Below are 27,824 nucleotides of genomic sequence, written 5' to 3' on the forward strand. Positions count from 1 at the left end.
ACAGTCCGGCTTGCCCAATGGAGCTGACATTTTTAAATAAAGAAGGTCAGAGATGTTTGGAAAAAGGATTAGGTCGCGGATGGAGAAACTGTAGCCCTCCTGAAATTGTTGGACTATAATTCCCATCGTCAAAAGGATGGTGGAGGCTGGTGCCCTTTGGAACGGGTAAGGCAGGAGCCAGGGAGCCCAACACTAGGTGGCGCCAGAGCCCATGACAAGCACAGACAAGTGATTCCAGCCCCTACTCCAAAAGAACAAAAACAGGAGAAACTCTTGTGGCACCTTAGAGTAGGGTTACTAGACGTCCCCGGATTTGCAAATCTGTCCCCTGGAAATGTGGCAGTGGCAGCCTCTGCAGCCCAGAGCCAGCCTGGTAGCGCAGTTGGCTCTGGCTGGCTTCAGGAGCTGCTCGCTGCCGAAGGGGAACCAGGGATGTCTGGCAGTACAGATCTCCTGCCCCCTGCCCCCTTTGTTTTGACAGATCGGGAGAGGCTCGGGAGTCCCGGGCAAGCGGACGCTGCCCAGGAGGGGCGCAAGGCGCATGGTTTCTCTGCCAGGCAAGGTGCAAAGCCCTTCTTTTGCACCCTGTGAAACATAAATGCGCATAAATGGGAAAACTATAGCTTTAACTATACGGACCTTTGTTGGTATGGACATGCCAAGGATGAAAAGAGCAGCACTCACCTTAGTGTCTTCAGCGAACGCAGCGACGGAAGCGCTTTGGCTAACTTCTCTGCCCCCAGGTCTGTTATTTTGTTCCCCGACAGGCTAGGAAGAAAGCATTGCAAAGTTCAGGACCTGAGCTCAGTTCCTTTGGGGACAGGGGTGACGGCGAGGATGGCATTTCTCCCGCCTTAAACCAGGCAGCTTACTTTAACATTTCCAGGTAGGACAAGTGAGGAAGGACGCTGCTGAGGCTAGTCACTCCTTCGTCTCCGATCTCGTTCTCGTTGGGAGAATCCAAGCTGCAAAAATGACAGGGAAAGATGGTCACCAAAGCTGGGTGACTGAGCGTTGGCAAAAGCCCACTGGGCACCAGGCACCTATGGTAAAGGTAAGGGACTTGCAAATGGCGGGTGACTAAGTTGTGGGATAGGAGAGCTGAAAATAATGTCAATATTGGTAAAGGGAAAAGGGAAAGGACCTCTGGATGGTTAAGACCAGTCAAAAGCGGCTATGGGGTGCGGTGCTCATCTCGCTTTCAGGCCAAGGGAGCCGGCGTTTGTCCGCAGACAGCTTTCTGGGTCATGTGGCCAGCAGGACTAAACCGCGTCTGGCACAATGGGACACCGTGACGGAAACTAGAGCACATGGAAACGCTGTTTACCTTCCTGCTGCAGTGGTACCTATTTATCTACTTGCACTGGTGTGCTTTCGACTTGCTAGGGTGGCAGGAGCAGGGACCGAGCAACGGGAGCTTACCCCGTCGAGGGGATTTCAACCGCTGAATTTCCGATCGGCAAGCCCAAGAGGCTCAGTGGTTTAGACCACAGCGCCACCCGCGTCCCAGGCACCTACATGGGGGTCTGTGTCCTTTTGGAGATTAGAAGACACATCTGAGACTGTTGTGGCTTTAAGAAATAGGGTTTCTTCACCTATTTACACCTTCCATCTGTATGGAGGAAGTCAAGATCTTATAGCATGGTCGTTTCAGAGGCAGCAGCACCAGCATCCAGCCCTCCTTCAAAGATGCCCTTCACACTCCTTCTTCCTCCCAGCAACCCTTGCTGCCCCCCCCAGCAGTTACCCTGGCAGCCTTCCAAATACCCAGTTTGTGCTGACACCTGGGGCAAGGGGGTAGCAGTTCCCTTGTATGGAATTAGTGTTCCTCAATTATTTTTTTGATAGCTCAGCCAGCTTGCTTTGCATCAGCTAGCCCAGAAATTCACTTGCAAGCTTGCATTTTACATCCATAGCCCAAATCCTAGCATTTATTCATTTCACCCTAAATTTTACAACAATATTGTGGTGATATAGAGGGAGTTGCGACAGCTTTTTTGTCTTTTATCAATATCTGGGTATATCTTGATTTCCATCTGCGTCAACCGGAGGCATGGCTCCCATTCACCCCTCCCCACCGCTTTGCCACTCACTCTAAATGTTGCAGCGCAGGAAATGTGCCCAGGATCCCCACCAGCTTTCGGAAGCCCGTCAAGCCACAGACACGACCCAATCTGCACAGCAAAGAAGAAAATAACTTGTTGGCTTCTCCCGCCCCTCCAAGATGTCTCAAAGCACAGCCGACAAAGTTTGTTTCTGCCTTTTCCAAGGGGCTGAGTCAAGTCCCGTCCCCAAACATGTCTGGAGATGGGTGGGAGAAGGGGAAACAGTATCTTTCAACCACATCGGACCATCAGTTCCTCTTACTCAGTACAGTGGTACCTCAGTTTAAGAACAGCCCTGTTTATGATCAATTCTGTTTAAGAACTCCGCAAAACCAGGGGTAGTGTCCTGGTTTGCGAACTTTACCTCGGTCTACGAATGGAAGCCAAATGGTGGAAGGACACCGGTGGCGGGAGGCCTCATTAGGGAAAGCACGCCTTGGTTTAAGAATGGTTTTGGTTTAAGAATGGACGTCCGGAAAGGATTATGTTCATAAACCGAGGTACCACTGTCTTTTCCCAATTGCAATTCAATGTATTCCTGTTGTGTTTTATGATTTTCCTGATATTGTAAGTGAGCCAGAACTGGTCTGTGACCGTAATAATAATAAAATTAATTCATTCATTTTCTACACTGCCTGGCAGTGGCTCTCTGGAGATTTCAGCCATCCTTCATGGGATGGGGAGATTGGAATCTCCCAGTCTCCCTGGGCTGATTTGCTGAACTTCCTTCATTGCTAGACAGATACACTTAGGGCTGCTGACCTCACTTCCCCTTCATTCTCAAGGCCTCCCTTGTGAGAAGCGACATCGTTTGTGTCTCTGCTGCTGAGATGCAAGAGCAAGAACCTTAGCTGATTAGAACCCCTTTTAAGCAGGTATTTCCTGCAATAAACTTAGCTTTCTTATGCTCTTAAAGTAAGCGTCTCAGGACTCAGCTACATTAGCCAAAAGTAGCATTTTGAATGCGTTATAAACATGCAGCATTAGATGGCGCTGGAGAGCAAAAAGAAAATTCTATGTGATTTTCCATAGTGGTCCCCAGTCCCCCCCCCCCCCCGTTATAACAATTTGAGTTCTGACTTATTTATGTTGAATGGCTTCTTTACATGTAAAGGTTCATCATTGTTCCACCCGATGTGTGTGTCTTTAAGGGGCCGGAGCAAGGGCCAGAGCAAACTAATGAGACCCAGCTTTACAGCTGTGAAACGTAGCAGGTGCTGCTGAGTTGTACTGATTAAACTGTGTCAGCAATTGGGTAGAGTATATAAGGAGCAGCACCTAGCTCTCCCATTACCCTGGGGGATGGGTTGGTGGTTGGGTCTGGTTTGCTGATGTATTTAGTGTAAATGGAGTTTTTGTTTTTCTTATTAAAACCTTCTTTAAGTACTTTTGAGTCCCTTTTTAATGCATGGTCTCCCCAGCAAGCTCTCTGCAGCGCTACCATACTGCAAAAAGCCAACAATTTATAGCGGGGGTTTTTTCCCCTGTGTGTAGATCCACACTCAGTGTGGTTATATGCAAGATGAAGTGTGCCCCTCCACCATGGATTCAGTGTTAATTTATGTACTTAAACCAGGCCTTTGGCTGATTTTACTGGTGTTAGCCGCCCTGAACCTGGCTCTGGCTGGGGAGGGCAGGGTATAAATAAAAATTTATTATTATTATTATTATTGACACCTGATGCTCTTTGAAATGTGTCGTGGGAGGTGGGGATTATTGTTTTGTTTTTGTTTTTATTTTCACTATGTATTTGGTGTTTTTAATATGGCAACTTTATGCTGCGAACTGCCCTGAGATGTATAGATGAAGGGCGATATACAAATTTAATTAATAATATTAATAATAATAACCTTTCCTGGGTCCTTCTGCATGCAGAGCAGGTGTTCTAACATTGATCTACAACCCTGTTCCCTTGTTCCATGAGTGGGGGGACAGGACAGGACTCAGTTCAGATAAATTGGTTCCAAAAAACACCGACAAAGAGTTATTCCTGCAGCTTTTAAATACAGTGGTGCCCCGCAAGACGAATGCCTTGCAAGACGGAAAACCCGCTAGACGAAAGGGTTTTCCGTTTTGGAGGTGCTTCGCAAACCGAATCTCCTATGGGCTTGCTTCGCAAGACGACAATGTCTTGCGAGTTCCTGCGGTTTTCCCCCTCCCCCTCCCCCCTTTCCCCCAAGCCGCTAAGCCGCTTATCAGCTGATCCTAAGCCGCTAATAATAATAATAATAATAATAATTTATTATTTATACCCCGCCCATCTGGCTGGGCTTCCCCAGCCACTCTGGGCGGCTTCCAAAAGAATATTAAAATACTATAATACATCAAACATTAAAAGCTTCCCGAAACAGGGCTGCCTTCAGATGTCTTCTAAAAGCCTGGTAGTTGTTGTTCTCTTTGACATCTGGTGGAAGGGTGTTCCACAGCTAAGCCGCTTAACAGCTGATCCGCTAAGCCCGCTAATAGTGCTAATCCGCTAAGCCGCTAATGGGCTTGCTTCGCAAGACGAAAAAACCGCAAGACGAAGAGACTCGCGGAACGGATTCTTTTTGTCTTGTGAGGCACCACTGTAACTGCGCCAGACCAAGGTTTTAACAAGATTTGCATTCTCCATCATCCGTAGCACAGCTAGATGAAGGCTCAGATTCAGAGCTCAAAGGCAACTGCCCTCTCCTGTGGGTTAATCTGGAACTCAACGGTACACTGCCTTAGCATATGGAGGTTTCACTTTTCACCAATAGCTGCTAAGAGACCCATCTCCTCAACTGGTTTTTAAAGATCCATTTTTTTTTATTATTATTTTGAAAAAGTAATAACCATAAATAAATAATAATAAAAATGTGCACCCCACCACAAGACCATTCCACTGTAACTACCCAACCACCCAAAATTTGGACACTTCTTGCGATGGTTTAACCCCTTTCCATTTTTACAGTACAAATTCTACAAACGCCTTCCATATCTCCTCAAAATCATTTCTCCTGCATATTCCTCGTCTTACCTTAATGGCACATGCTAATTTATCATTAATAGCTATATTCCACACATCTTTATACCATTCTTCCATTTTATATTCTTCTTTCCCCTTCTACTTCCTAGCTATAATCATTCTTGCAGCTGTCAATAAATTTGTGAGCGAGTCCTTGCTCGCCTGCAAACCTTCTACCCCATCGTAAATTGATAATAATGCTACCACTGGACTTTTGGTCAGCTTTAACCCAGTGATTTCTGTTATCTCCTTAAAACCCTTTGCTACAAAAAATTGTACATATTTACACCCACCAAAAGATCCATTTTAAAAACCCTCTCTTACTTACGTGAATTCTAATTGTTTAAGCTCTGCGACGGCAGGGATGAGGCAGGCGCTACCGCCAGCTGAATCTGCCTCGCTGAACAAAACAACAAGGAGAATTGGGTTAGATATATTACCAGGGCTTAACATTTTCGAAAAAGATGAAGATGACACAACCCCAACCCCAGAATGTATTTCTTCTAGGGTGTAAGCCATGCGTCTCGAGCTGTCTCAGGAGAAATTGTAGGTATGTTGTACAGTGGTGCCTCGCAAGACGAAATCAATTCGTTCTGCGAGTTTTTTCGTTTAGCGAATTTTTCGTCTTGCGAAGCACAGTGTCGGAAAAGTTTTGGAAAAGCTTCAAAAATCACCAAAAACCTCAAAAAAGGCTACCACACCGCGTTCTATGAGTTGCTCCTCGAAGTCAAGTCGCAACTGTATTAACGGTGTTAAGAAAAAGGAAACAAACTTGCAAAAAACGCAAGACGTTTTCGTCTTGCGAAGCAAGCCCATAGGGAAATTCGTCTTGCGAAGCAGCTCAAAAACCACAAAACCCTTTCGTCTAGCAAGTTTTTCGTCTTGTGAGGCATTTGTCTTGCGGGGCACCACTGTACTCTGCTATGGATTGCATTTATTTATCACATTTATATCCTGCTTGTTTTCTCCAAAGGGAGAAAGGGAAAGGAGATTGTTAGCCGCTTTGAGACTCCTTAAAGGGAGTGAAAGGTGGGATATCAAATCCAAACTCCTCCTACTCCTCCTCCTCCTCCTCCTCCTCCTCTTCTTCTTCTTCTTCTTCTTCTGTCTTAAGAGTCATGACCTTCTGCAAACCACCGTTCTAAATCGATACTGTCCCCCTCTTCTCGGAAAGGTCCAGGAGAAGGGGGATGCAGTCTCTACCATTCCTCCTCCAATGTCCAGTCCCTGACAGTAATATACATTTAGATACAGTGATACTGACAAAAAAAGAATGTTATAAGAAAAAACCTGCCCCCTTTCCCTTATGGGGTATCTAAGAGTCCGTATAGAGTCCTTATGTAGGTTCTCTATCTGTAGGAGTAAATAACAGAGGCCAACCAGAGAATATTGAGAAGCAAAGCAGCTAGTAAGCTTGATCTTCATTAAACTCTTGCAACAGGGTCCTCACTCACCACATGCAGGAAAGAGGAGTTACCCAGAACAAAGGTGTGCAAGCCCTTATATAGACTTTTGAAATTGCCCACCCTGTAGCTCAAGACCATCAGCCTCAAACATCATACATACATCACAGAAAGAGGTGGTCCCCAGCAGAAATGTGAGCGTGTTGCTTCTCTCCTGTCTGCCAGGATACCTGATAATGCCTTATCTGATTTCATTTTCTGGGTAGCCTGGCCATTCCTTTGAGATGCTAAATACCGGTACAGTTATACCTCATGTTACATTTGCTTCATGCTATGTTCTTTCAGGTTACGTTCTGCGGCGACCCGGAAGTACTGGAAAGGGTTACTTCTGGGTTTCACCGCTCGCACATGCTCAGAAGCGCTAAATGACGTCACGCACATGCACAGAAGAAGCGAATCGCAACCCGCACGTGCGCAGACACACCGCTGCGAGTTGCACTCTTTTCATGTTGCGAACGGCCTCCGGAACGGATCCCATTCGCAACCCAGAGGTACCACTGTACTTAGTTCTTGAATCTCTTAGGCATATTGATAGTGTGCTTAGCTTAACAGATACTTGCCAGGCTGTATTTACAGGGAGGTGTAAGCCCCTACAGTCCAAAGACTTTCCCCATTTCCTTCCTCCTTGCAGAGAAATATATTGAGATCAATTTTGGAGGGTCAAAATGGCTTCAGGATTGTTCTCCTGCACCATTTCAGATACGTGGTTTATATACTTATGTATGTGCTTGCCTTGTACATTTACGAACATTTATTTTATAAATATAAGACCTTAGAATTCCTATAACAAGAACAAACCCTCCTACCTTTGTGTCATTTTCTCCTGCATGTCGACAAGAGCACAGAGGTCATCAATGTCCCTCATTGTCTTGGCTTTGAACGGAACAACAATAAACTTCTCAATGGCGGACTGCAGTTGGTCTCTTTCCTCAGCTTCCCACAACTGCCTCCAGAGCCGGACGGCATCGCTGAGGGATGCCCTGCAGAGAATCGACATGCCACACTGAGGTTGAGAGCATCTTTGCGGAAGATGGGAACCTCCAGCAATCCACCCCACAGATTTCAATGGGTCCCTCGGCCCCATGACCTGGAGCTTGGCCGTCGCTGAGGTGCAACACCCACAAACATCACCATCCCAAACATACCTGAATGATGCAACATTCTTCAGAGTGACCAGCTGTCTGAATCCTTCTGAGTCAATGGCGCTCCCTCTCAAATCTAAAGCAAACTTCCTTTTGGCTTGTTTGATGACAGAGTGGAGAATGTAGACATTGGGTGGGGTGAGAGCAAACCCCGAGAAAGAGAGGTCACACTTGAGTTCTAAAGCCATTTGCTTCAAAAGGCAACGATCTCCCGTTTCATAGAGACAGTGGAGAAAATCAAGGAGCTTGTCCGGAGGTAAATCACGCTCCATGAGTTTCCGGACGTAGTTTGAGAAGCTTCTCTGCTTCTTGCCGGCCATTCTCTTGGTGTCCATCTCCCCCTCCTCTCTGAAAAGGATAGAGGATCTCAGTTTGCCCCCTAAAAATAGCAAGCCGGACAAAAAACAAGGTACCAAGCTCCAAGAGAAGAGAAACTTCTTGGATTTGGTGAGCAGCCGAAGGTATTTGGTGAGCGTTTTGTCCTTGATCTCTTTAGCCAGCACCAAATGTAGGGCAACTAGGAAATTTTGGACCACGAAGCTAGGGAACACGTAGCCACATTCCTCTTTCCCGCTGCTCGAGTCTTTTGGGAACGCGAGGGGAACCACCAGTCCGCAGCTGAGAGCAAACTCCTTCACTTCCGTGGATGGAAAGTTGTAGCTCATGAGTGTGTTCCGGTGGTCCTGTCCGGAAGACCAGGCCACCTGAGCTAAAGCGGCAATATTCTGGTGCTTAGGGGAAGAGCTCTGTGTTGACGAACGCATCAGTTTTTGGAGGAGGAACTTGGCCAACAGGCCGGTAAGCGTGGAAGGCAGTTCCTTGCACCCCGCTTCAGACATGGCCTCGCAAACGAAGCGACACAGGTCAGGAGTGTAGCAATGGCTGAAGAGGTAAGGGCATTTCCTGATTAAAGCCACCGCCTCGCCACAGCAGGGCGATCCTTCAAAGTACTGAGCAATGTACGACTCGGCTTGCTGCGTGGAGAACCCTGCCAGTTCGAGCGTCGCGTCCATCTTCGATAAATGCTGCTGCAACTTGTCCTTGGGGCGGGAGGTTAGAAGCACCGTGCAGCCGCTGAGAATCTTCTTCTGGAAGATTCTGGCCAGGATGCCTCCAATTCCCAAGGGCTCCCTGTGGGGCAGGCTGTCTACACCAGATGTTAAGCCATCCCGGTCCTTCAGTTCTTCAAAACCATCAAAAATGAGGAGGACCTTTTCTGGGTACCGCAGAACGTGCCTGTAGATGTCGTCACCGCCATCTTGAGGCCCAGTGGAGAGCTCAAACAGCAGCTGCTTGAGGCTGTAGCGGTTTTCAGGGAGGAGTCCCAGCATCCGGCAATCGAATCGGAAAAGGAAGCCGTAATTGGGCAAATGTCCTCTGGACCAGTCCAGGCAGATCTTTTGGACCAGCAGGCTTTTCCCCATTCCGGCTTTCCCCAAGACGACGACGACTTTGGTTCCCAGGTTGTTCTTCCACGGCAGCTGAAAGAGCTGGCTGCTCCCCACCGCAACCTTCCCTTTCTCTCTGAGGTCGCAGGGCCTCAGGTCGGCATTTTTCCCAGCGTTCTTGCTTTCCACAAGGCACAGCGCCATGTCGCGTTCGACGTAAAGGCGGTCCAGGGCAAACTCTCGCTCCATGGGCACAAATTGGCACGTCTCCCGGAAGTGGTCTTTTAGCCTCCTGCGAAATGCGTCCACAGGGCCTAAGATTAAAAAGAAAAGAAGGTTATTTTTATCATATGTGGTGGTCTTGTAGTAAGGTTAAAGCTCACTGGGAAATGATATACAATGAAATGAAAAAGATGTTTAAAATAACCTTTGTAACAAAAAACCCAGAAGCTTTTCTTTTGGGAATTATAGGGACAGAACTACCTAAAATGCTTGGGATGCTTGCAATGAACTAATTCAGATGAACTAATTCAGAACTATCCATATTACAGCTGAATGTAGTTCCTATCATTTCTGGGTGAGCTAAATGTTCACATCACACTGTGCACCTGTATGTTTGTTTTAATGTTTTCTTTTGTCCCCTTAAGTATATGTTATACCTTAGCAGAGCAGCTTGTAAAATTCTGAAGACTGAAAAAGAAAATGCTGAGGGCCTATGGAATGAATTGCGAATTGAAGAGAATTACCGTATTTTCCCGTGTATAAGATTACCTTTTTTTATTAGAAATTATGATAAAAATTAGGGCTGGTCTTATACACGGGTAGTGCAGAGGGGGGATTGGCAATTGGCTGCTGATGCTAGCCGGACGTTCTCAGCATTGATTGGGGCTGACTGGTGGCTGTGTTAAGGGCTTTTGGTGATTGGCAGCCACAGCGGCAATTGGGGAGCCCTGCAATGCGTGCGATTGTCAGCGTCTGTGGGGCAGGTGAGTGATTTTCCGCATCCCCCCCAACTCTGGGCAATCTCCCCCCATTTTCTTAATTTTGAGTCCCCCAAAACAGGGGGCATCTTATACAAGGAGGCATGTTATACACTGAAAAATACAGCAATCCCTTTTTGGAAGGGGTGAACCGAAACTGCAATTAATTCTCTTTTTTAAATGAACTTGCAAAGCATTTTGACAACTGCATAAAAAACATCCCAAGCAGCACAAAATACTTCCAGATGGACTTTACGTGTGGAGTTTTTTAACAGGGCGTCCACCATCCTTTTGCAAGCAGCTCTTCTTTTATCTTCCTTTCATCCATTCTTTGTCATTCTTAAGGTGGGAAACCTGGCTTTCTGAAATTCTGAATGAACCAGACCAGCAACAGGAAAACCCCCTCAGTGTGGGTGCTTTTTTTGCCCATCTTTTGGCCTCTCAGGTTTTGGGCGGGTGCGTGGTTTTGATGTGAATAATGGAACTTCTGGAGACACTCCTCAAAAACAGGGATGAGGGATCTGTGGCCACAGGTGAGCCACTCCTGCTCTCAAATTTACCTGGCTTGCATTGAAACAGGTTAAAAAGCAGAGACACTCACCTAGTTGTTTGTGAGCTTGCTCTGAATGAACAGGTGGGGCTTCAGGTCCTTTGTCAGCCACAACCACATCTAGGAGACAAAGGGGAGCATATTGAACACAGAAGGCCTGTAATCCCCCTGTAACGTCCCCCCACCGTGGGATAACCAGCCTTAAGTCTAACTTGCTTAAGCCTAATTAATGCATGAAGGGGTTAATGTCATAGAGTAAGCTGTCCTGCCAGGCTTAGCTAGGTCATTCCCCCTCACCTTGGGGACAGGACACGGGGTGGCGCTGTGGTCTAAACCACTGAGCCTCTTGGGCTTGCCAATCGGAAGGTCGGTGGTTCGAATCCCCACTACAGAATGAGTTCCCGTTGCTCTGTCCCAGTTCCTGCCAACCTAGCAGTTCAAAACCACGCCAGTGCAAGTAGATAAATAGGTACCACTGCAGCGGGAAGGTAAACGGTGTTTCCTTGCGCTCTGGTTTCCGTCACAGTGTGTCAGATGTGGTTGAGTCCTGCTGGCCACATGACTTGGAAAGCTGTCTGAGGACAAACGCCGGCTCCCTCAGCCTGAAAGCGAGATGAGTGCCGCAACCCCATAGTCACCTTTGACTGGACTTAACCGTCCAGGGGTCCTTTACCTGTTTACCTTGCTGTATCTCCATCTACTTGAGAAGCTCAGTGTGTAAAGAGGTCTGAGCTGCTTGACCCTTCCAGCTCGACGATTCTATGATTGCACCCATGTTCGCATTGCAGTAGCAAAGGATTTTAAATGCACAAGCAAAAATCTGATATGAACCACTCATTCTTTTTACTGGAATCCCATAGTCCACTGGATGCATTTTTGACTGATAAAGCAATAGGGCATGGGGGCTGTCAGAAGGGAAAGAGAACAGCTAGCCTGGGGGTTCGCACTTGTTATCAAACTGAAGGAGCACCTTGCTGGAAGAGACGAGGGTCCAACTAGCCCAGGGTGCTTTGCAAACATCCCAGTAACCAGGAGGCACTAGGGCAGCCTGCCCAAAGCTGGCCAGCGGTCCAGGCTTGACCTTAAGCTCATTCCTGGCATGCATCATAATCTTACCTTCAAGCTTTGCCTTCTACATTAAAAGGTAAAGGGACCCCTGACCATTAGGTCCAGTCGTGGCCGACTCTGGGGTTGCGGTGCTCATCTCGCTTTACTGGCCAAGGGAGCCAGCGTACAGCTTCCGGGTCATGTGGCCAGCATGACTAAGCAGCTTCTGGTGAACCAGAGCAGCACACGGAAACACCGTTTACTTTTCTGCCAGAGCAGTACCTATTTATCTACTTGTACTTTGATGTGCTTTCAAACTGCTAGGTGGGCAGGAGCAGGGACTGAGCAACGGGAGATCACCCTGTTGCGGGGATTCAAACCGCCGACCTTCTGATCAGCAAGTCCTAGGCTCTGTGATTTAACCCACAGCGCCACCCGCGTCCCTTGCCTTCTACGTTACCACAGCACTAAATCTCTGGGGGGCAGCAGAGAGTGAGGAAAGCGGAGCTGATTCTCCCAGCAGGATTGCAAAGATATTCTAAGATCTCTGTGCCCGACGAATGTCTTCCAAGAGCCAAAGGGAACTTTACCTTAATCATGCCTTTGCATTTGCAAGCGGGGAGGACTTTAAATTTTATTTTTGAGATTAGGGCTGCAGCCCCAATGCAAGATCATATAACCCTAGCCTCCTATGCAATTCTTCCAACAAGTGTCCCCCCCCCCCAAGTCCAGAAGCTGATATTGCGACCAAGAGCTGTTCTCATCCTGGGGAGAATAACAAGGGCAGAGAGGGGTGCAGATTATGGACAATTGCAGCAAAAATCATGACGCTTACCAGGACAGGCATTAATGATGGCACCTTCTGGCTCAGCAAGAATATTCCCACCCTGATCGAGAGGCTCGAAGGCAAAGACTACCTGAATATCTTCCAAGCCGAGTGGGCAGTAGTAAAGGTTGGGGCTTGCAAGAGGCTCTGCAAATGAGGAGAGAGGGGTTTGATCATCAACATCGGCTCAGCAACAAGCAACCGTTGCCCCTGTTGCTACAACTGCAACAGCAGGGCTCATTCTGTTTGTAACTCAGGGGTTAATTCCATTAGCGTGAAAGTCAACTAGCAACCAGGCAGGCTGGCAGGATCTTCCGGTGCTCTGATTTGCAGTGTAGTTCTGAGGGAGTTTCTACACACACACTTCCTGTATGTTTGATTGCATGTCTTCCTGCTATTTACAAGGCCGGAAGGAAGGAAGGAAGGAAGGAAGGAAGGAAGGAAGGAAGAAAGAAAGAAAGAAAGACAAGGCTGCCGCTCTGTTTGTTTCCACTCAAATTATACACTGATTTGTCCCATTTCCTCAACCAAGTGCTTTCAGGATTTCCTTTCCCTCTGGACTCCAGAGTGACTTTGTTAACACAGGGCCCGCCTTACAAGGATCATTGGCCCTCTCCATCTGTGTGGTGGGGAGCTGCCCAGAACAGCAGGATGAGAGCTGCTACACTGGAGTAGCTGAGACTGCCAGCTGGGAACCATGATGTAATCTCCCTTTTATCGTACATTTGGCAAGGAGGCCTTAAAACAAGATGCAGTCCAGCTCCTCAGCCACAACACAGGGTTCGGAATGAAGCTCACCTTGCAGTGGGTTGGCATTGCAGTGTGAAAAGTAGAGGGTGCCAGTGGGGTGCGTGTGAGTGCAGTGGCTCCCCTGAAGTCTCCCTCGGGTGCTCACGAGGCCCCTGAAGCCTTCCCACTCACTCGCTTACCCGCTTGGCCTTCAGGGTGGCTACCCTGAAAGTACGTAGAGCTGAAAGTTGGGAGAGTGGCACTGAACTGGAGCAAATGGCAGAACCTAAATTGCAGGTTGCTTGGAAATGCAGACTGTATATGTGCGTGCTTTCACTGCCTCAGGTGGTGCAACGGGTAAGGGCGTTTGGCTGTTAAGCAGCAGGTTGGTGGTTCGAGGCCACTGAGTGACGGTTGTGGGCTGGAGAGTGGGACCAGATGACCTACAAGGTCCCTTCCAACCTACAATTTATTTTATTTTATTATTTTATTTTGACAAAGTAATAATCATAAATAGATAAGAATAAAAATGTGCACCGCACCACCGAGACTGTTCCATTTTAACTATCCAACCTCCACAAATTTCAACACCTCTTGCGATGGTTTCGACCACTTTCCGTTTTAACAGTACAGTACAAATTCTACATAGGCCCTCCATATCTCCTCAAAATCATTCCTCCTGCATATTCCCTGTCTTACCTTAATGGCACATGTTAATTTATCGTTAATAGCTACATCCCACACCTCTTTATACCATTCTTCCATTTTATATTCTGCTTGCCCCTTCCACTTCCTAGCTTATAATAATTTGTGCAGCTGTCAATAAATTTGTGAGCGAGGCCTTCATAGCCTGCAAACCTTCTACCCCATCGTAAATTGATAACAATGCTACCTCTGGACTTTTAGTCAGCTTTAACCCAGTGATTTCTGTTATCTCCTTAAACACCCTTTGCCAAATAAATAAATAAATAAAGATGGATGTCAATATTTACACCCCCACCACATGTGAACATAATTCCCCGTTTCCTGGCATCCCCTCCACCATAACACCGAATATTCCTTGTTCATCTGATTTCACCTGACTGGCTTTAAATACCACCAACCTACAATTCTATGAGCCTCTGAGTCTAACTCTTGGCACCAACCCCAAGCTGAATGATAACATCCAACCCCACATAGTTTCAGCAGGATTTCAATTCCTGCTTCTCTGATGCTGCCCATTGCTTTGTTTGTTTTCTTGAGCCGTTTTCGGTTATCGCGTTAACGGGCTGCTTTATTGCCTGATATTGTTTGCGGGTAGCAGACTTCGGACCCAGAGATGGGGACAAAAATCATTTACATAAACAAAAAAGCAGCTAGGTGAAAAGTAGAAGTCCACCAGACTGAAGACAAAACACTTCTAAACATCCTTGGTGCCCTGAGATACCTTACTTGAAGGTCCCGGGGTGATCTGAGGTTCTGCTTTTCCAGAGGAGAAAGCAAGGAGACATGTGGTGTTTGTTAGCATTTAACTCCTCCCATTGCTAGGACCAGGGACGCGGGTGGCGTTGTGGGTTAAACCACTGAGCCTAGGGCTTGCCGATTAGAAGGTCGGTGGTTTGAATCCCCGCGACGGGGTGAGCTCTCGTTGCTCGGTCCCTGCTCCTGCCAACCTAGCAGCTCGAAAGCACATCAAAGTGCAAGTAGATAAAAAGGTATCACTCCGGCGGGAAGGTAAATGGAGTTTCCATGCGCTGCTCTGGTTCGCCAGAAGCGGCTTAGTCATGCTGGCCACATGACCCGGAAGCTGTACGCCGGCTCCCTCAGCTAATAAAGCGAGATGAGCACCACAACCCCAGAGTCAGCCACGACTGGACCTAATGGTCAGGGATCCCTTTACCTTTATTTCAAGGACCATCTGATTCTTGTTTATTTTCTGTGAGAAATGAAGCCAGTTTGTGTGACTTCCGTCTCTGGTACTACAGTGGTACCTCGGGTTACAGACGCTTCAGCTGAACTTTGCTTCAGGGTGAGAACAGAAATTGTGCTCCAGCGGCGCGGCAGCAGCAGGAGGCCCCATTAGTTAAAGTGGTGCCTCAGGTTAAGAACAGCTTCAGGTTAAGAACAGACCTCCGGAACGAATTAAGTACTTAACCCGAGGTACAACTGTATTGTACTTTTTCTTTCTGCTCTGTCTTGCGACGAGACATGGTGTCTGTATGAGGCCTGCTCCTCTCATACGTGTTTGTTATGTTCTTTAAACTGTAATTAGTAGAAATAAACTAGGTATGCCCAGATACCTCCTCAACTCTGCTGCTTTTACTCTGCTATACCGGGTGCTCGCAAGAGAGCAGCTGTGAGTCCTAGAACATGAGGACTCCTTCCCAGGAATGCTGTGTAGCTGTTCCAGTGCTGGAGGGAGCCGTGGGGCCTGCAAGAGTGTTCCATTACCATTCCAAAACCCCTCCCTGAGCTTAAACACTCTTAATGCCCCACCACAAAGATACACCTCCTCCCTCCACTGTTAGAGGCAGTTATTCCTCTTAAGACCAGTTACTGGAAATCACAGTTGTGCTCGGGTTCTGCTTCCCAGCTTCCCACTGGGACACCTGGTTGGCCACTGTGCAAACAGACTGTTTGGACTAGATCAGCGTTTCCCAACCTTGGGTCTCCAGCTGTTGTTGGACTACAACTCCCATCATCCCTAGCTAGCAATACCCAGGGATGATGGGAATTGTAGTCCAAAAACAAGTTGGAGACCTGAGGTTAAACACTGGACTAGATGGTCTATGGATCCGATCCTGCACGGCTCTTTTTAGATAGAGCTCTTAAGTGCTTTGCGAATGAACAAAACTAGTTTATGATGTCTGCCTCTGCATAGCAGTTGCTGGAAGAGCGTAAAGGTAAAAAGGTAAAGGACCCCTGGACAGTTAGGTCCAGTCAAAGGCAACTGTTATGTACTGAGCTTGATCCTAGAACAATAGGATCCAGAATGCAGCAGTCTGATTGGTCCACAGGAGCTACCCAATCCAGCTCCAGGTGGAAGTGAATCAGCAACCTGACTGGCCTGCAGGAGCAGCCAATCAGGCTCCTAGATGAACTTAGTCAGCAACCTGATTGGCCTGCAGGAGCAGCCAATCAGGCTTCTGGAGGAGGTGAATCCGCAACCTGGTTGGCCTACAGGAGCAGCCCAGAATTAGCCAATCACACGGGGCCCATTGTGTAAATAATGTATATATAGCTAGACGTTTTGAGGAAAGTTTTATTCATTGCTACTATAAAGAGCATGAAATTCACACTCGACTCCAAGTATATTTCAGCAGCTATGGGGTAGTGGTGCTCATCTCGCTTTCAGGCCAAGTGTATCTGACACTGAGCTGCATTCTCTAATTCCGGAGAAGGCAGCTTCCTATGCCACCTGATCTCCTGCAGCCTTTACGCTTCTGCATCGGCCTCACTTGGATATTTGTTCTCACCATCCGGATAACACACGCTTGGGCTGGTGCCAACAGGGACCAGTTCTCCAAGCAAAGTGTCCCCCAACCCCCCACCCCTTACATGACGCTGTAACTCTAATCCCAAACTGATGCTGGAACTCCAGTTTCCAAACTCTTCCACAAGTCCATGCACAGCTTCAGCATGCTGCGACGAAACCCGTGCCGTGCCAAAAACACCTCCATCACTTAACGGAGACAGAAACTGCATTCAGCAATGGTCAGAATGGAGAGAAAATCTCAGTGATATCCCCAGAGATGGGAGTGCCAAGTTTTTCTTGTGCTGCTTACCTTACTTTTGAGGTGGCCAAGGGATGTCTGGGAGAGTCGTCCCCCCCCCATCCTGCAGATAATCTCTCGGGTGGCCTGCACCCTGCAGCCTCCCTGGGTGCCCACACTTCCAGAAAGCCCTAAGACACGATCAGCGAAAAAATTATATATATATATTTTAAGTCAGCCTTTCTCAACCTGTGTGTCCCCAGATGTTGTTGAACTACAACTCCCACCACCCCTAGCTAGCAAGGCCAGAGCTCAGGGATGATGGGAGTTGTAGTCCAACAACATCTGGGGACCCACAGGTTGAGAACTGCTGATTTAAGTTAAAATGAAAGGGCCTTCCTTAAAAACAAGGTCAGTGAGTGCACTGGTCTTCGGCGCTCGGTAGTCAGCCTCCCTGGCTTCCTGCACTTCAGTTAAAGCCCAGGGGAAGAAGCGATGATGTAACTCCGCCCATGGAAATTTTATAAATCAGGAGATGAAGGCATCTGGGGAGGCTGCAGAATGCAAGAGAGATGCTTATTGCCATGTAAAATATACACACACCACTCTAAGTCACCAGGTGTGCTGGTCCCGAGGGTTAACCGTGAGGAGAGGTCCGAGTCCAGTCTGAGGTTGAGGGTGCAGTAGGGAGGCAGTCCGTCAAAGCTAAGGCTGGTTCCAAGGCAGGGAGTCGGGTGAGGTCAGGAGCTCCGACAGAAGAGCAGGACAGGGTGCAGGCAGGAACAGGCTACCAACAATGTTGCTCCCACAACTTGGGACCGGGGCTGGCTGGCTTTTATCTGCCCCGAGGCATAGGGTGGCCCCGGTCCACAGGTGACTTGACTCGCCTCTCCTGGCCTGAGCACTCCTCCTGCGGGAACTTAGTTCCCTCTGCCTCTCTGCCCTGAGCCTCTGCAGCTCAGGAGAGGCTGGAGGGTTACCGGACCCAGAGGCAACCTCAGCTGCCCCTGACGGGGCTGAGAGTGGAGCACCTGCAGGCAATGGGTCCTCTATTACCTCAGGAGCCAGAGCAGACTCAGCTGATGCCTGCACCTGAGGATCCAGCACAGGTGAGGACCCTTCAGGCTCAAGCCCCAGCCCCAGTCAGCTGGTTCTGGAGGCGGGGACTCCTGTGCAGGCTGGGATTCCTCTGGTTCAGCCTCCAAGACCAAATCCCAGGCCATCACACCAGGGTTTTTGTTAAGCAGATATTTTTTTCCAGCTGCACAAATTCCCCATCAAACATCCATCAAAACCATCAAATTCCCCATCCAACACCTAGCAAAAAAGCCAGATGAACACAAAACTGTGTTTTGCTCCTTACTTACATCCTGTGTCAGTGATGATTTCTCCATAGGAATCTGTAGTTCCTATTTACTATAGAGCACCTTACCTCACATTTGCAAGAATTATTTTTTTTTTTTAGCATGGCTGCAACTGCATGATGCAACTCCCTGCCTTCTAAAAACACTTTTGTTTAGGCAAGCCTGCCCAGGCACGTAGAACGCTGACATGTGTGTTTGGTTGCCTTTTGAGCTTATTGTTGCTTTCGATTATTTTTGGCATGTCTTACGCAGTTGTGGGTTTCTTTTTTAAAATACAGTGGTACCTTGATTCTCAAACTTAATCCATTCCGGAAGTCTGTTCCAAAACCCAAGCGTTCCAAAGCCTAAGTCACGCTTTCCCCTAGAAAGCAATGCAAATGGGTTCATCCGTTCCAGACTAACGAGACCATTGATCCTTAAAATGAAAGCCATAAACAATGTACTGTAGTCACACAATCAATCAAGCAGTAGCTGAACTGGGTTCCACATAGTCACCAAAAAAATAGCCGCAAGAACAAAAATGCAAAATAAACAGCAAAAATAGACAGACCTCAGAGTAACACTCAAAATAGAAATGTGGCACTCAAAACGGAAGTGTAACACTTAAAACGGAGCATGTTCAGCTTTCAAAAAAAGTTCGTAAACTGGAACACTTACTTCCGGGTTTGCAGTGTTTGGATTCCAAGTTGTTTGAGTACCAAGGCGTTTGAGAACCAAGATACCACTGTACAGTGGTACCTCGGGTTATAGACGCTTCAGATTACAGATGCTTCAGGGTACAGACTAACCCAGAAATAGTACCTCGGGTCAAGAACTTTGCTTCAGGATGAGAACAGAAATCGCATGGCAGTGGTGGGAGGCCCCATTAGCTAAAGTGGTGCTTCAGGTTAAGAACAGTTTCAGGTTAAGAACGGACCTGCAGAACAAATTAAGTTCTTAACCCGAGGTACCACTGTACTGATAACCCCAAAGGGTGCAGAACGCAAACCCACAAGTATCGCTTCTCATACCGAAGGCAGGGCTGATGGTGGTCACCGAAAACTCCATGTGGAAGTCGGGCGACGAGAGGGTGTTGGCCGGGTAGCAGCTCAGAGGGATGGTGATGCAGTTGCCGCTGACGACGCAGAGAGCCGGTGGATGCCCTGAGCGAGGAAGCAAAAGCAGAGCGATGTCATGGGGAGGCAGTTTTGGTGTGACTTCATCTCCAGGCTACTATCAGGCTCAGGACTGGCTTATTTATAAAAATGTATCACAGCCAGTTTATGACAACACAGGCATCTCCCTCCTCTCCGCCACTTATGCATGCTCATGCACAGTCGTGTACATGAGCGCAATATGCATCAGAAGGCTCAGTTTGATCAGAATAGAGTACACACTTCCAGAGTTAACGCTCAATATATGACTTCTGGTAAATGAGCCACCATAGTGGCTGGAGGGCCATGAAAACATGTCCCAGGCTTTTCAGACTCATTTACCCATGTACTTTCTGAAACCAAAGGAGCGCATTGGTTGTCAGATGTGAAATATATGTGCATTAAAGGGATGCAGGTGGCACTGTGGTCTAAACCACTGAGCCTCTTGGGCTTGCTGATCAGAAGGTCGGCGGTTGGAATCCCCGTGACGGAGTGAGCTCTGTCCCAGCTCCTGCCAACCTAGCCGTTCGAAAGCACGCCAGTGCAAGTAGATAAATAGGTACCACTGCGGCAGGAAGGTAAACGGCATTTCCATGCACTCTGGTGTTCCATTGCTCCAGAAGCATTTTAGTCATGCTGGCCACATGACCCAGAAAGCTGTCTGTGGACAAACTCTGGCTCCCTCGGCCTGAAAGCGAGATGAGCGCTGCAACCCCATAACTGCCTTTGACTGGACTTAACCATCCAGGGGTCCTTTCCCTTTTCCCTTTACCAATATTGGCATTATTTTCAGCTCTCCTATCCTACGACTTAGTCACCCGCCATTTGCAAGTATAATTGCAACAGGAAAACGAGATAAGAACATTGTGTGTGGCTTTCTTTGCAGAGAGGACATAGATTTGGAGAGGCACGTTCCATTATGCACGTCTAATGGAGAAGCAAGCTGTTTTACACTGCCCTGGCTAGGCGCATCTATCTCGCTGTGGTGCCCAGCTATTGACGCAAACCCCACATAGCTGTCAAGTGTCCCTTATTTGAAGGGACAGTCCCTTATTCCAGTGCCATGTCCTGCTGCTGTCCCTTATTGATGGCTGTCCCTTAAATGTCCCTTAAATGATGTCCCTTAAATTTCAAAGGAAGCAGCTCCTCTTCCTCCCTCCCTGCCGGCCAGGGAGCAGGGAGGCTCCAACTGTGTTGCTTGGCTGTGTTGCTCACTCAATAAGAAGTCTAAGAACGTCTGGGGGGTGGAGCTTGCATGCCTCGTGTGTGGCTAGTTAATGCAAGCTGAGGGGTTTTTTGAATGCTGGATGCCATTTTGTTGCATGTGCTGCTGCAAACTTTGCAGTGCAAAGCCAGGCCGGGGAGCCATCTTAAGTTGAGGCTGCATACCTTGAAAAAAAGATTGAATCTTTAGGCATCGTGCTGGAGCCCCTGTACAATTCTAATGAGCAATACATTTTCCATAATATCCTAACTAGACTAAAGGATGTCGAGAGACAAAATATTATGGCAGCTGTAAACAAAATTTGCTCCCCCATATTCTACGATTTAAACATCTTAGATAGCAGAGCCAATTACGTCACCAAATTAATAATCCCAGCCCAACGTAGAGCTTTTATGCTGGCCCGGTTGAATGTTTTTCCCTCAGCATTTGTCTGGGGAAGATATCAAAACATCCCTAGAAACAAGAGACTCTGCAGATGTTCTATGAATGTTCCGGACACTGTAGAGCATATTCTCTTTCATTGCCCATTGTACAGTACGCTCCGCCAACGCGTGCTGTCCCCTCTTTTGGATGGCCTGGAACCCCAACAAGGTGAATGTGTGGGATTCTGCCTATCCGACGTTGACCAAAGGGTAACGGCGGGGGTAGCTGAGTTTTTGGTAGCAGCCCTCCAAGGAGCAGGTTAACAAGGAAAATCACTGATTTTATATGTATATATATATATATATATGTATGTAGCCAACCGCTACCTTTTATATATACTTCAAGTTGCTTATATGTTATTCTCTCTTTTATGGTTTTATCTGTATAATGCCTAATAAAGGTTTGATTTCAAGTTGTGGCTGCATAGGCCTTGTGGTGCATGTGATTCAGATTCTATTCAGCTGAACCTCTGGTTACAAAGTTGTTTGGACGGTGTTCTCGAAGCTACCAGCATGAGTTTGACCAGACTGCAGGAGGACAGGAAGACTGGAGTGCCTGGAACAGGTGAGGCTGCAGGTCCCTTATTTTGGCTGCTGGTCCCTTATTTTCAAATCTGTAAGTTGACAGCTATGAACCCCCAACTCACCGAGTTTCCTGCGTTTGGGCTCTGGAGCATCAGAGCAGCTGCCTGGGGATGGAAAGAAAGGAAGGTGAAGGCACAGCGCCTTGACAATGACTTCAGTAGGTGTGACTCCTCTCTGCCAGAACAGCAGGGATGGAATTAGCCACACAGCTGGGAGAATCCCTGATATTTGCAGATTTCTGTGCGATTTTAAATTACATTCCTATTGGGTGAGGACTGATGCCAGGACAGATTCTGAGAGCCCTTCCTTCCCCCTAGAGACTTATGAAATAAGAAAAACAGCTTGAAGGTCAAAGGTTCCTTACACCTGCTTTAAAAATAACTATCGTGAGGTTCAGGGAAGTTTTTAATGTGTGACATCTTAGTGTATTCTCGGTCTTTTGTTGGAAGCCGCCCAGAGTGGCTGGGGAAACCCAGTCAGATGGGCGTGGTACAAATAATAATAATAATAATAATAATAATAATAATAATAATAATAATTATTATTATTTTCGTCTCCTGTTATAACATGTTGCTTTCATGCATTTTCATACATTCTCTTCTGCTTTTGTAAGCTGCCTTGAAGCTATTTGCATAAGGCTGGTTATAAATGCCTAAAATAAAAGCCTAAAATAAACAAGGAACTGCAAGATATTCCGCCCTTGGCTGCCGCGCGAACCCCACCGATTCACCTCCTGCTCACCCCGTTTCTTGGCCTCCTCTGGGGTTTCAGCCGCTGCCTCATCTAGAACCAGGTTTCCTGTTTGGTTTGAAATAAGAAAGGGAAGAACAGGCTGTTTATTCGTGATTAGACAAGGCCACATCAAGACCTTTAGAGGCTGTGCGTACTGAAGTCTGTTGTGAGATAGACTGCCATGAGGGCATCTCAAATGCATCGTTCTTCTGGAAGGGGTTGGGGCACACAAGAATCTTACCGAACAGATCTTCCTCAGGTTTTTCTTCCTGGTCTTTTAGCACGTATTCAGCCAAGGAAGCTAAATTGTTTTTTTTTTAAAGAAGAAGAAGAAGAAGAATACAAAGTGAGAAGCTGTACAGGTGAATTCTTCTACAAATAAAAGCTCAAACCTTCCCCGCAGATGTAGGGAACCTCTGGGTGCTGCGCATGACCTTCTGGCTTGCCCTCTTTATAAAGACTTGACGAAGGAGTTCATCACCCCTCTTTTATTGTCTGTTCCGGTTCGCCCAGCCACTGCCACAGTGCCCTTTCTCTTGGCAGATCAAGGTGAGCAGGCGACAGCAAAGGTTACAAGCTTTTTAGCTGGGGCAATTAGAATAAGATCCACTATTTGACTATTGATTCAAAACCCTAAAATGTATTTTATATAATTGACTTTTTTATTTTTATTCTTTGTATATCGTATTGTTGTTTTATTGCTGTGGCCGATGGCTGACGCAAATAAGGATTCATTCATTCATTCATTCATTCATTGTGATTTTATGTTGTGAACCACCCTGAGACTTGAGGGTATAGGGCGGTATACAAATTCAACAATATTTAACAAACAAAGAAACAAGCTCCTCTCCAACCTCGACATTCCATCTTCCTACCTATTTTATCATAGGCCTCTCTAGTGTCCGCACACAGGCAGACTTGCTCTCCACTCTCATTACTTTCCACTGTGTAAAAGACATCAGGGTTGTTTTCCTGATCGTCAGGTTCTAGAGTTAAAAAAATAGAACGAAAGAGGCATTAATAGTGCACAAAAACATCTATGCAACTTTTATCTTAATACAAAAAGCATCAGCCGCAGAAACACCTTAGATACCTGCAAAACCCATAGAAATCAGAAACTTTTTTGGCTCCCAGGACCAGATCTTTATCTGGCAACACCCTGTGGGTCAGGATGGAAAGGTGGGCGGGGCAACTCACCTGCCAATCACAGATGCCACTAGAACATCACACTATTGACAGATGGGCTGTTTCACACGCAGGGGAAAATTTCACCTAATAGGCACACTTTGGCATGTAATTTCCCTGAATATACACATTTCTGCAAAGGATTTTCTCCTGATATAATGCATTTCTGTATGAAACTTTCATTAGTATATGTATTGTCGCACACACCATACCCTTGTATGTGCATTTTAATACATATTTCTTGGCTGGAGAAGTGCATTGCAAAATTCAGAGAAGTTAAAGTTTCAAAGGCTGGATGTGTTTCAGTTTTTAGAACATCTCGGAAAATGCAAATTGGGTCGGGAACCGAATTTCTCATCCATCCCTGCTGGCAGAGTACCTGCTTAACCCCCACTGTTTTCTTGACCCATTGCTGCTTGGGGGGGGGCATTTAGGAAAACAGGTCAAGGCAGAGGTTTAAATACACCTTCCTTCAACACCCCTCTTCCATCCAGTTCCTACCATTGCTCTCATAATTTCGCTTTAAAGTCTTTGTTGTTGTTTGCTTGTTCCTTTTTTTTTTTTTTTAAGAAGCCAGTTGGAAAAACCAGCTCAAAAATATCTGATTTGGCCAGAGGTTGCCCTCAGAGAATACTTTGGATTTCTGGCTCCCAGAAAGTACTGTACTTTTCCGTGTACAGTGGTACCTCAGGCTACATATGCTTCAGGTTATAGACTCTACTAGCGCAGAAATAGTACCTCGGGTTAAGAACTTTGCTTCAGGATGAGAACAGAAATCATGCAGCGGCAGCAGGAGGCCCCATTAGCTAAAGTGGTGCTTCAGGTTAAGAACAGTTTCAGGTTAAGAATGGACCTCCAGAATGAATTAAGTTCTTAACCCGAGGTACCACTGTATAAGACGAGGTTTTTCCCTGCAAAAATAATGTTTAAAAATTGGGGTCGTCTTATACGTGGGTAGTTCAGTGTGGTGATGGGTGATTGGTTGCTGCCACGAGTAGGAGATTGCCAGCCGCTATTGTTCTGGTGACTGGTGGCTGCGGCAAGGGCTGTTGTTGATTGGCTGTCGTTGCGGCAACCGGGTGGGCGATTGGCGGCTGCTGGCGTTGAGCGGGCAGGCGATTTTTGGCCTCTGCGATGTGTGTTATTGTCAGCATTGGCCAGACGAGTGAGAGATTCCCCTCCCCAAAAAAGCTGAACAACTCTGGACAATCTCCCCCCATTTTCTTAATTTTGAGTCGGGGCGTCTTATACTCAGGGGTGTGATATACACGGGAAAGTACGGTACTTCCTGTGCCGCCCTTCATCAGCCATTGACCAGTCCAAAATAGAGGATGAAGAAGACTGGTCAGTGCAGGGGGACTGTGAAAGCAAGGATGAGTATTTATGTGGGCAGCAGCTGCAATGTACCCCAAACCAGCCAACCTGGCTATATTTCCTAGATGCAGACAGGCAGAACTGCCCTGGAAAGGCCTCTTCCATTGTTTCTGCACTTTCATCTTGTCCCCTTGGTTATCTGACTCTTGACGTGTCTTTTGCAGCTTTCACAATAAAAAAAATTATGGGGTGGCAGGCAGATGAGAAAACAAAACAAGCAAGGGATTATTCTTCACGTCGCCGGGGGGGGGGACACTCACCTGTTTCCACTACCTCCTTATACAGAACCGGTATGTCGACGTCACTGAACAGTAGGTCCAGGTAGCTCTTCCCAGTCAGGACTCCTGGGTCCATGGTGTCACCTGAAAGCATCGCCACCATCATCAGTAAAACGGAAGGTGTATGATTCAGCCGCTTCTGGCATCTGCCTGGCTCACAGGTCCCCTTCCGCTCTACACGCTTCCGAATTCCCACACCCGTCCACACACACACCGACCTTTGCTTAATAAAACTTGTTTCATTTCCTCTATATTAGTGCTGAAACCAGTTAGGACTTGCTCTGTTTAGCTCGTGTTTTTCTCACGCCTCAAAAAATGCCCACATCTGGGGTGGGGTTTTTTTCCTAGCAAGGGTCAAAATTGTACAAAAAGGTGTGAATTTGTGTGCATTTTTAAAACACAGGTGATGATTTGCCTCAGTGCTCAGTGTTTTAAAGGGAAGTGCCCCCCAGTGCTCAAAAACAGGAAATACACACGCACATATATATATATATATATATATATATATATATATATATATATATATATATATACACACACACACACACACACACGAGTACAGTGGTACCTCAGGTTACATACGCTTCAGGTTACATACGCTTCAGGTTACATACGCTTCAGGTTACAGACTCCGCTAACTCATAAATAGTACCTCGGGTTAAGAACTTTGCTTCAGGATGAGAACAGAAATCGTGCTCCGGTGATGCAGCAGCAGCAGCAGGAGGCCCCATTAGCTAAAGTGGTGCTTCAGGTTAAGAACAGTTTCAGGTTAAGTACGGACCTCCGGAATGAATTAAGTACTTAACCAGAGGTACCACTGTATATATGTGTGTGTGTGTGTGTGTGTGTGTGTGTGTTAAATGCTTGCAACTTGGTCTGATTGGCACGGATAATTTAATAGATAACCTTCATCCGAAGAGAAATCTGCATGGTTCTCCTGCCCCCTTTCACCTCATGGCAACCCTGTGAGGTAGTTTTATCTGACAATGAGAGTGTCTGGGCTCAGTGTCAGCCAACAATGTTCATGGCTGAGGGGGGAATTTGAACCTGCAGCTTTCCAGCACTCTGACCACTGCACTGCACTGCCTCAGCAATAATCTGTCACAACATCACATTCCCAGCAGGATCCCTGATTGGTTGGGATCCAACAATGAATGAGTCTTTCCAAGTTAAATTTCTTTTAAAAACAAAGAAATATGGCAATCTCTCTTGCTCTCCAATTAAAAGCTCATACCCTCCAACATTTCTCCGATGAAAATAGGGATGTCCCATTCCATAATGGTAATTTTACTATTTATACCCGCCCCCCACATCTTATTGGGGTTGCCCCAGCCACTCTGGGCAGCTTCCAACATATATAAAAACATAATAAAACATTAAACATAGAAACCTTCCCTATACAGGATTGCCTTCAATAGGCTTGGGAGACAGATAACACCATACCCTCCAACATTTCTCCGATGAAAATAAGGACATCCTAAGGAAAAGTGGGACATTCCAGGATTTAATCAGAAACTGAGACAGCTTCTCTAAATAATAATAATATTTTTTTTATTTATACCCCGCCCTTCCTGGTTCAAAAACCAGGCTCAGGGTGGCTAACAACAAATTTAAAACACTTAATTATAAAAGCAGCATAAAATACAGTATAAAAACATGAATAACAATAAAATTCTGAAATCAGTTAAGGGGAAATAAGCATTAGATAATCCCCAGGGCTAGCTGGCTGAATTGGTCCTACTTGGGCCAGCGAGGAGACCAGGGAGAATTAGCCGTGGGGTCTTCATAAAAGGGGAGGGGGAGGGAAGGGAAGGGAAGGGAAATAAAAGATCAGGCTGAGGGATGTCCCTGGAAAACAGGGACACTTGGAGGGCCTGAGAGCTGGCTTTGCATTTAACTGTCAAGCGGTCGAAGTGCAAACAGCGGCCAACTAGCCTTGAAGCCCTGGCAGTTTGCGAATCATAGAATCATAGAGTTGGAATAGACCACAAGGGCCATCGAGTCCAACCCCCTGCCAAGAATCGGTCTTGAGTAAAACTGGCGCATTAGCTAGCTTCACGTTTTGCTTTTCAGAAGGTGCTCTTTTAATCCTAAATTGTAGGAGGACGCTAAAAACATTAGAGCGGAGGTGGCGCCCTTTGCCTCCTGACCACGCCCTGGTTGTGGTCACAACATGTGAAACGCCTCTCTGCTTTGGCGGCATCTGGCAGGCCGCTGTGGGGGAAGAGGATGCCAGACTAGACAGAAGCCACTTTGACGGTCCCCCTCCCTCCTTAGACATTTCCCTTCTCCCAGCCCATAGACAAACTGCTGCTGTTAACAGGAACAACTTTCTGCTTTTCGATTTGAGTATTGTTTTGGTAGTGTAGCTTGCATGGCAGTTGGCTCCAAATAAGACAAGAAAGTAAGTCCTGCTGGAGAATCAGCCCCTAAGCAGCTTCTTGGATCCAAGTGCGGGACTTAGCACTGGTATAACAGGAAGCAGGATGCTAAATGAGCTCAAAGTCCCCTCTTCCTTTGCAGGTGGGTATGGAAGACTCCCTGGTCCTGAATGGGGTAACTGTGCCCCTGAAGGACCAGGTATGCAGCCTGGGAGTCATTTTGGACTCACAGCT

General features: G+C 47.0%; 1 protein-coding gene across 5 annotated transcripts in view; it reads right to left on the reverse strand.

The window, feature by feature from the left end:
- CIITA (class II major histocompatibility complex transactivator) overlaps positions 1–27,824 on the reverse strand; it is a 45,153-nt gene that overhangs the window by 6,956 nt on the left and 10,373 nt on the right. For 4 of the 5 annotated variants that reach the window (XM_082199633.1, XM_082199637.1, XM_082199636.1 and 1 more), the window contains exons 2-15: positions 25,192–25,293; positions 23,248–23,358; positions 22,614–22,673; positions 22,382–22,438; positions 21,703–21,744; positions 19,286–19,417; positions 12,500–12,637; positions 10,669–10,737; positions 7,703–9,401; positions 7,364–7,537; positions 5,423–5,494; positions 2,094–2,174; positions 873–965; positions 685–768 (exon numbers count right to left, since the gene is read on the reverse strand). In XM_082199633.1, coding sequence (XP_082055759.1) covers positions 685–768; positions 873–965; positions 2,094–2,174; positions 5,423–5,494; positions 7,364–7,537; positions 7,703–9,401; positions 10,669–10,737; positions 12,500–12,637; positions 19,286–19,417; positions 21,703–21,744; positions 22,382–22,438; positions 22,614–22,673; positions 23,248–23,358; positions 25,192–25,293 — 2,914 coding nt within the window. The remainder of the gene's footprint in view (positions 1–684; positions 769–872; positions 966–2,093; positions 2,175–5,422; positions 5,495–7,363; positions 7,538–7,702; positions 9,402–10,668; positions 10,738–12,499; positions 12,638–19,285; positions 19,418–21,702; positions 21,745–22,381; positions 22,439–22,613; positions 22,674–23,247; positions 23,359–25,191; positions 25,294–27,824) is intronic. The other variant, XM_082199634.1, reaches the window with a different exon arrangement.

Source organism: Podarcis vaucheri, assembly GCF_965113315.1.
Source record: "Podarcis vaucheri genome assembly, chromosome: 14".
NCBI lineage: Eukaryota > Metazoa > Chordata > Lepidosauria > Squamata > Lacertidae > Podarcis > Podarcis vaucheri.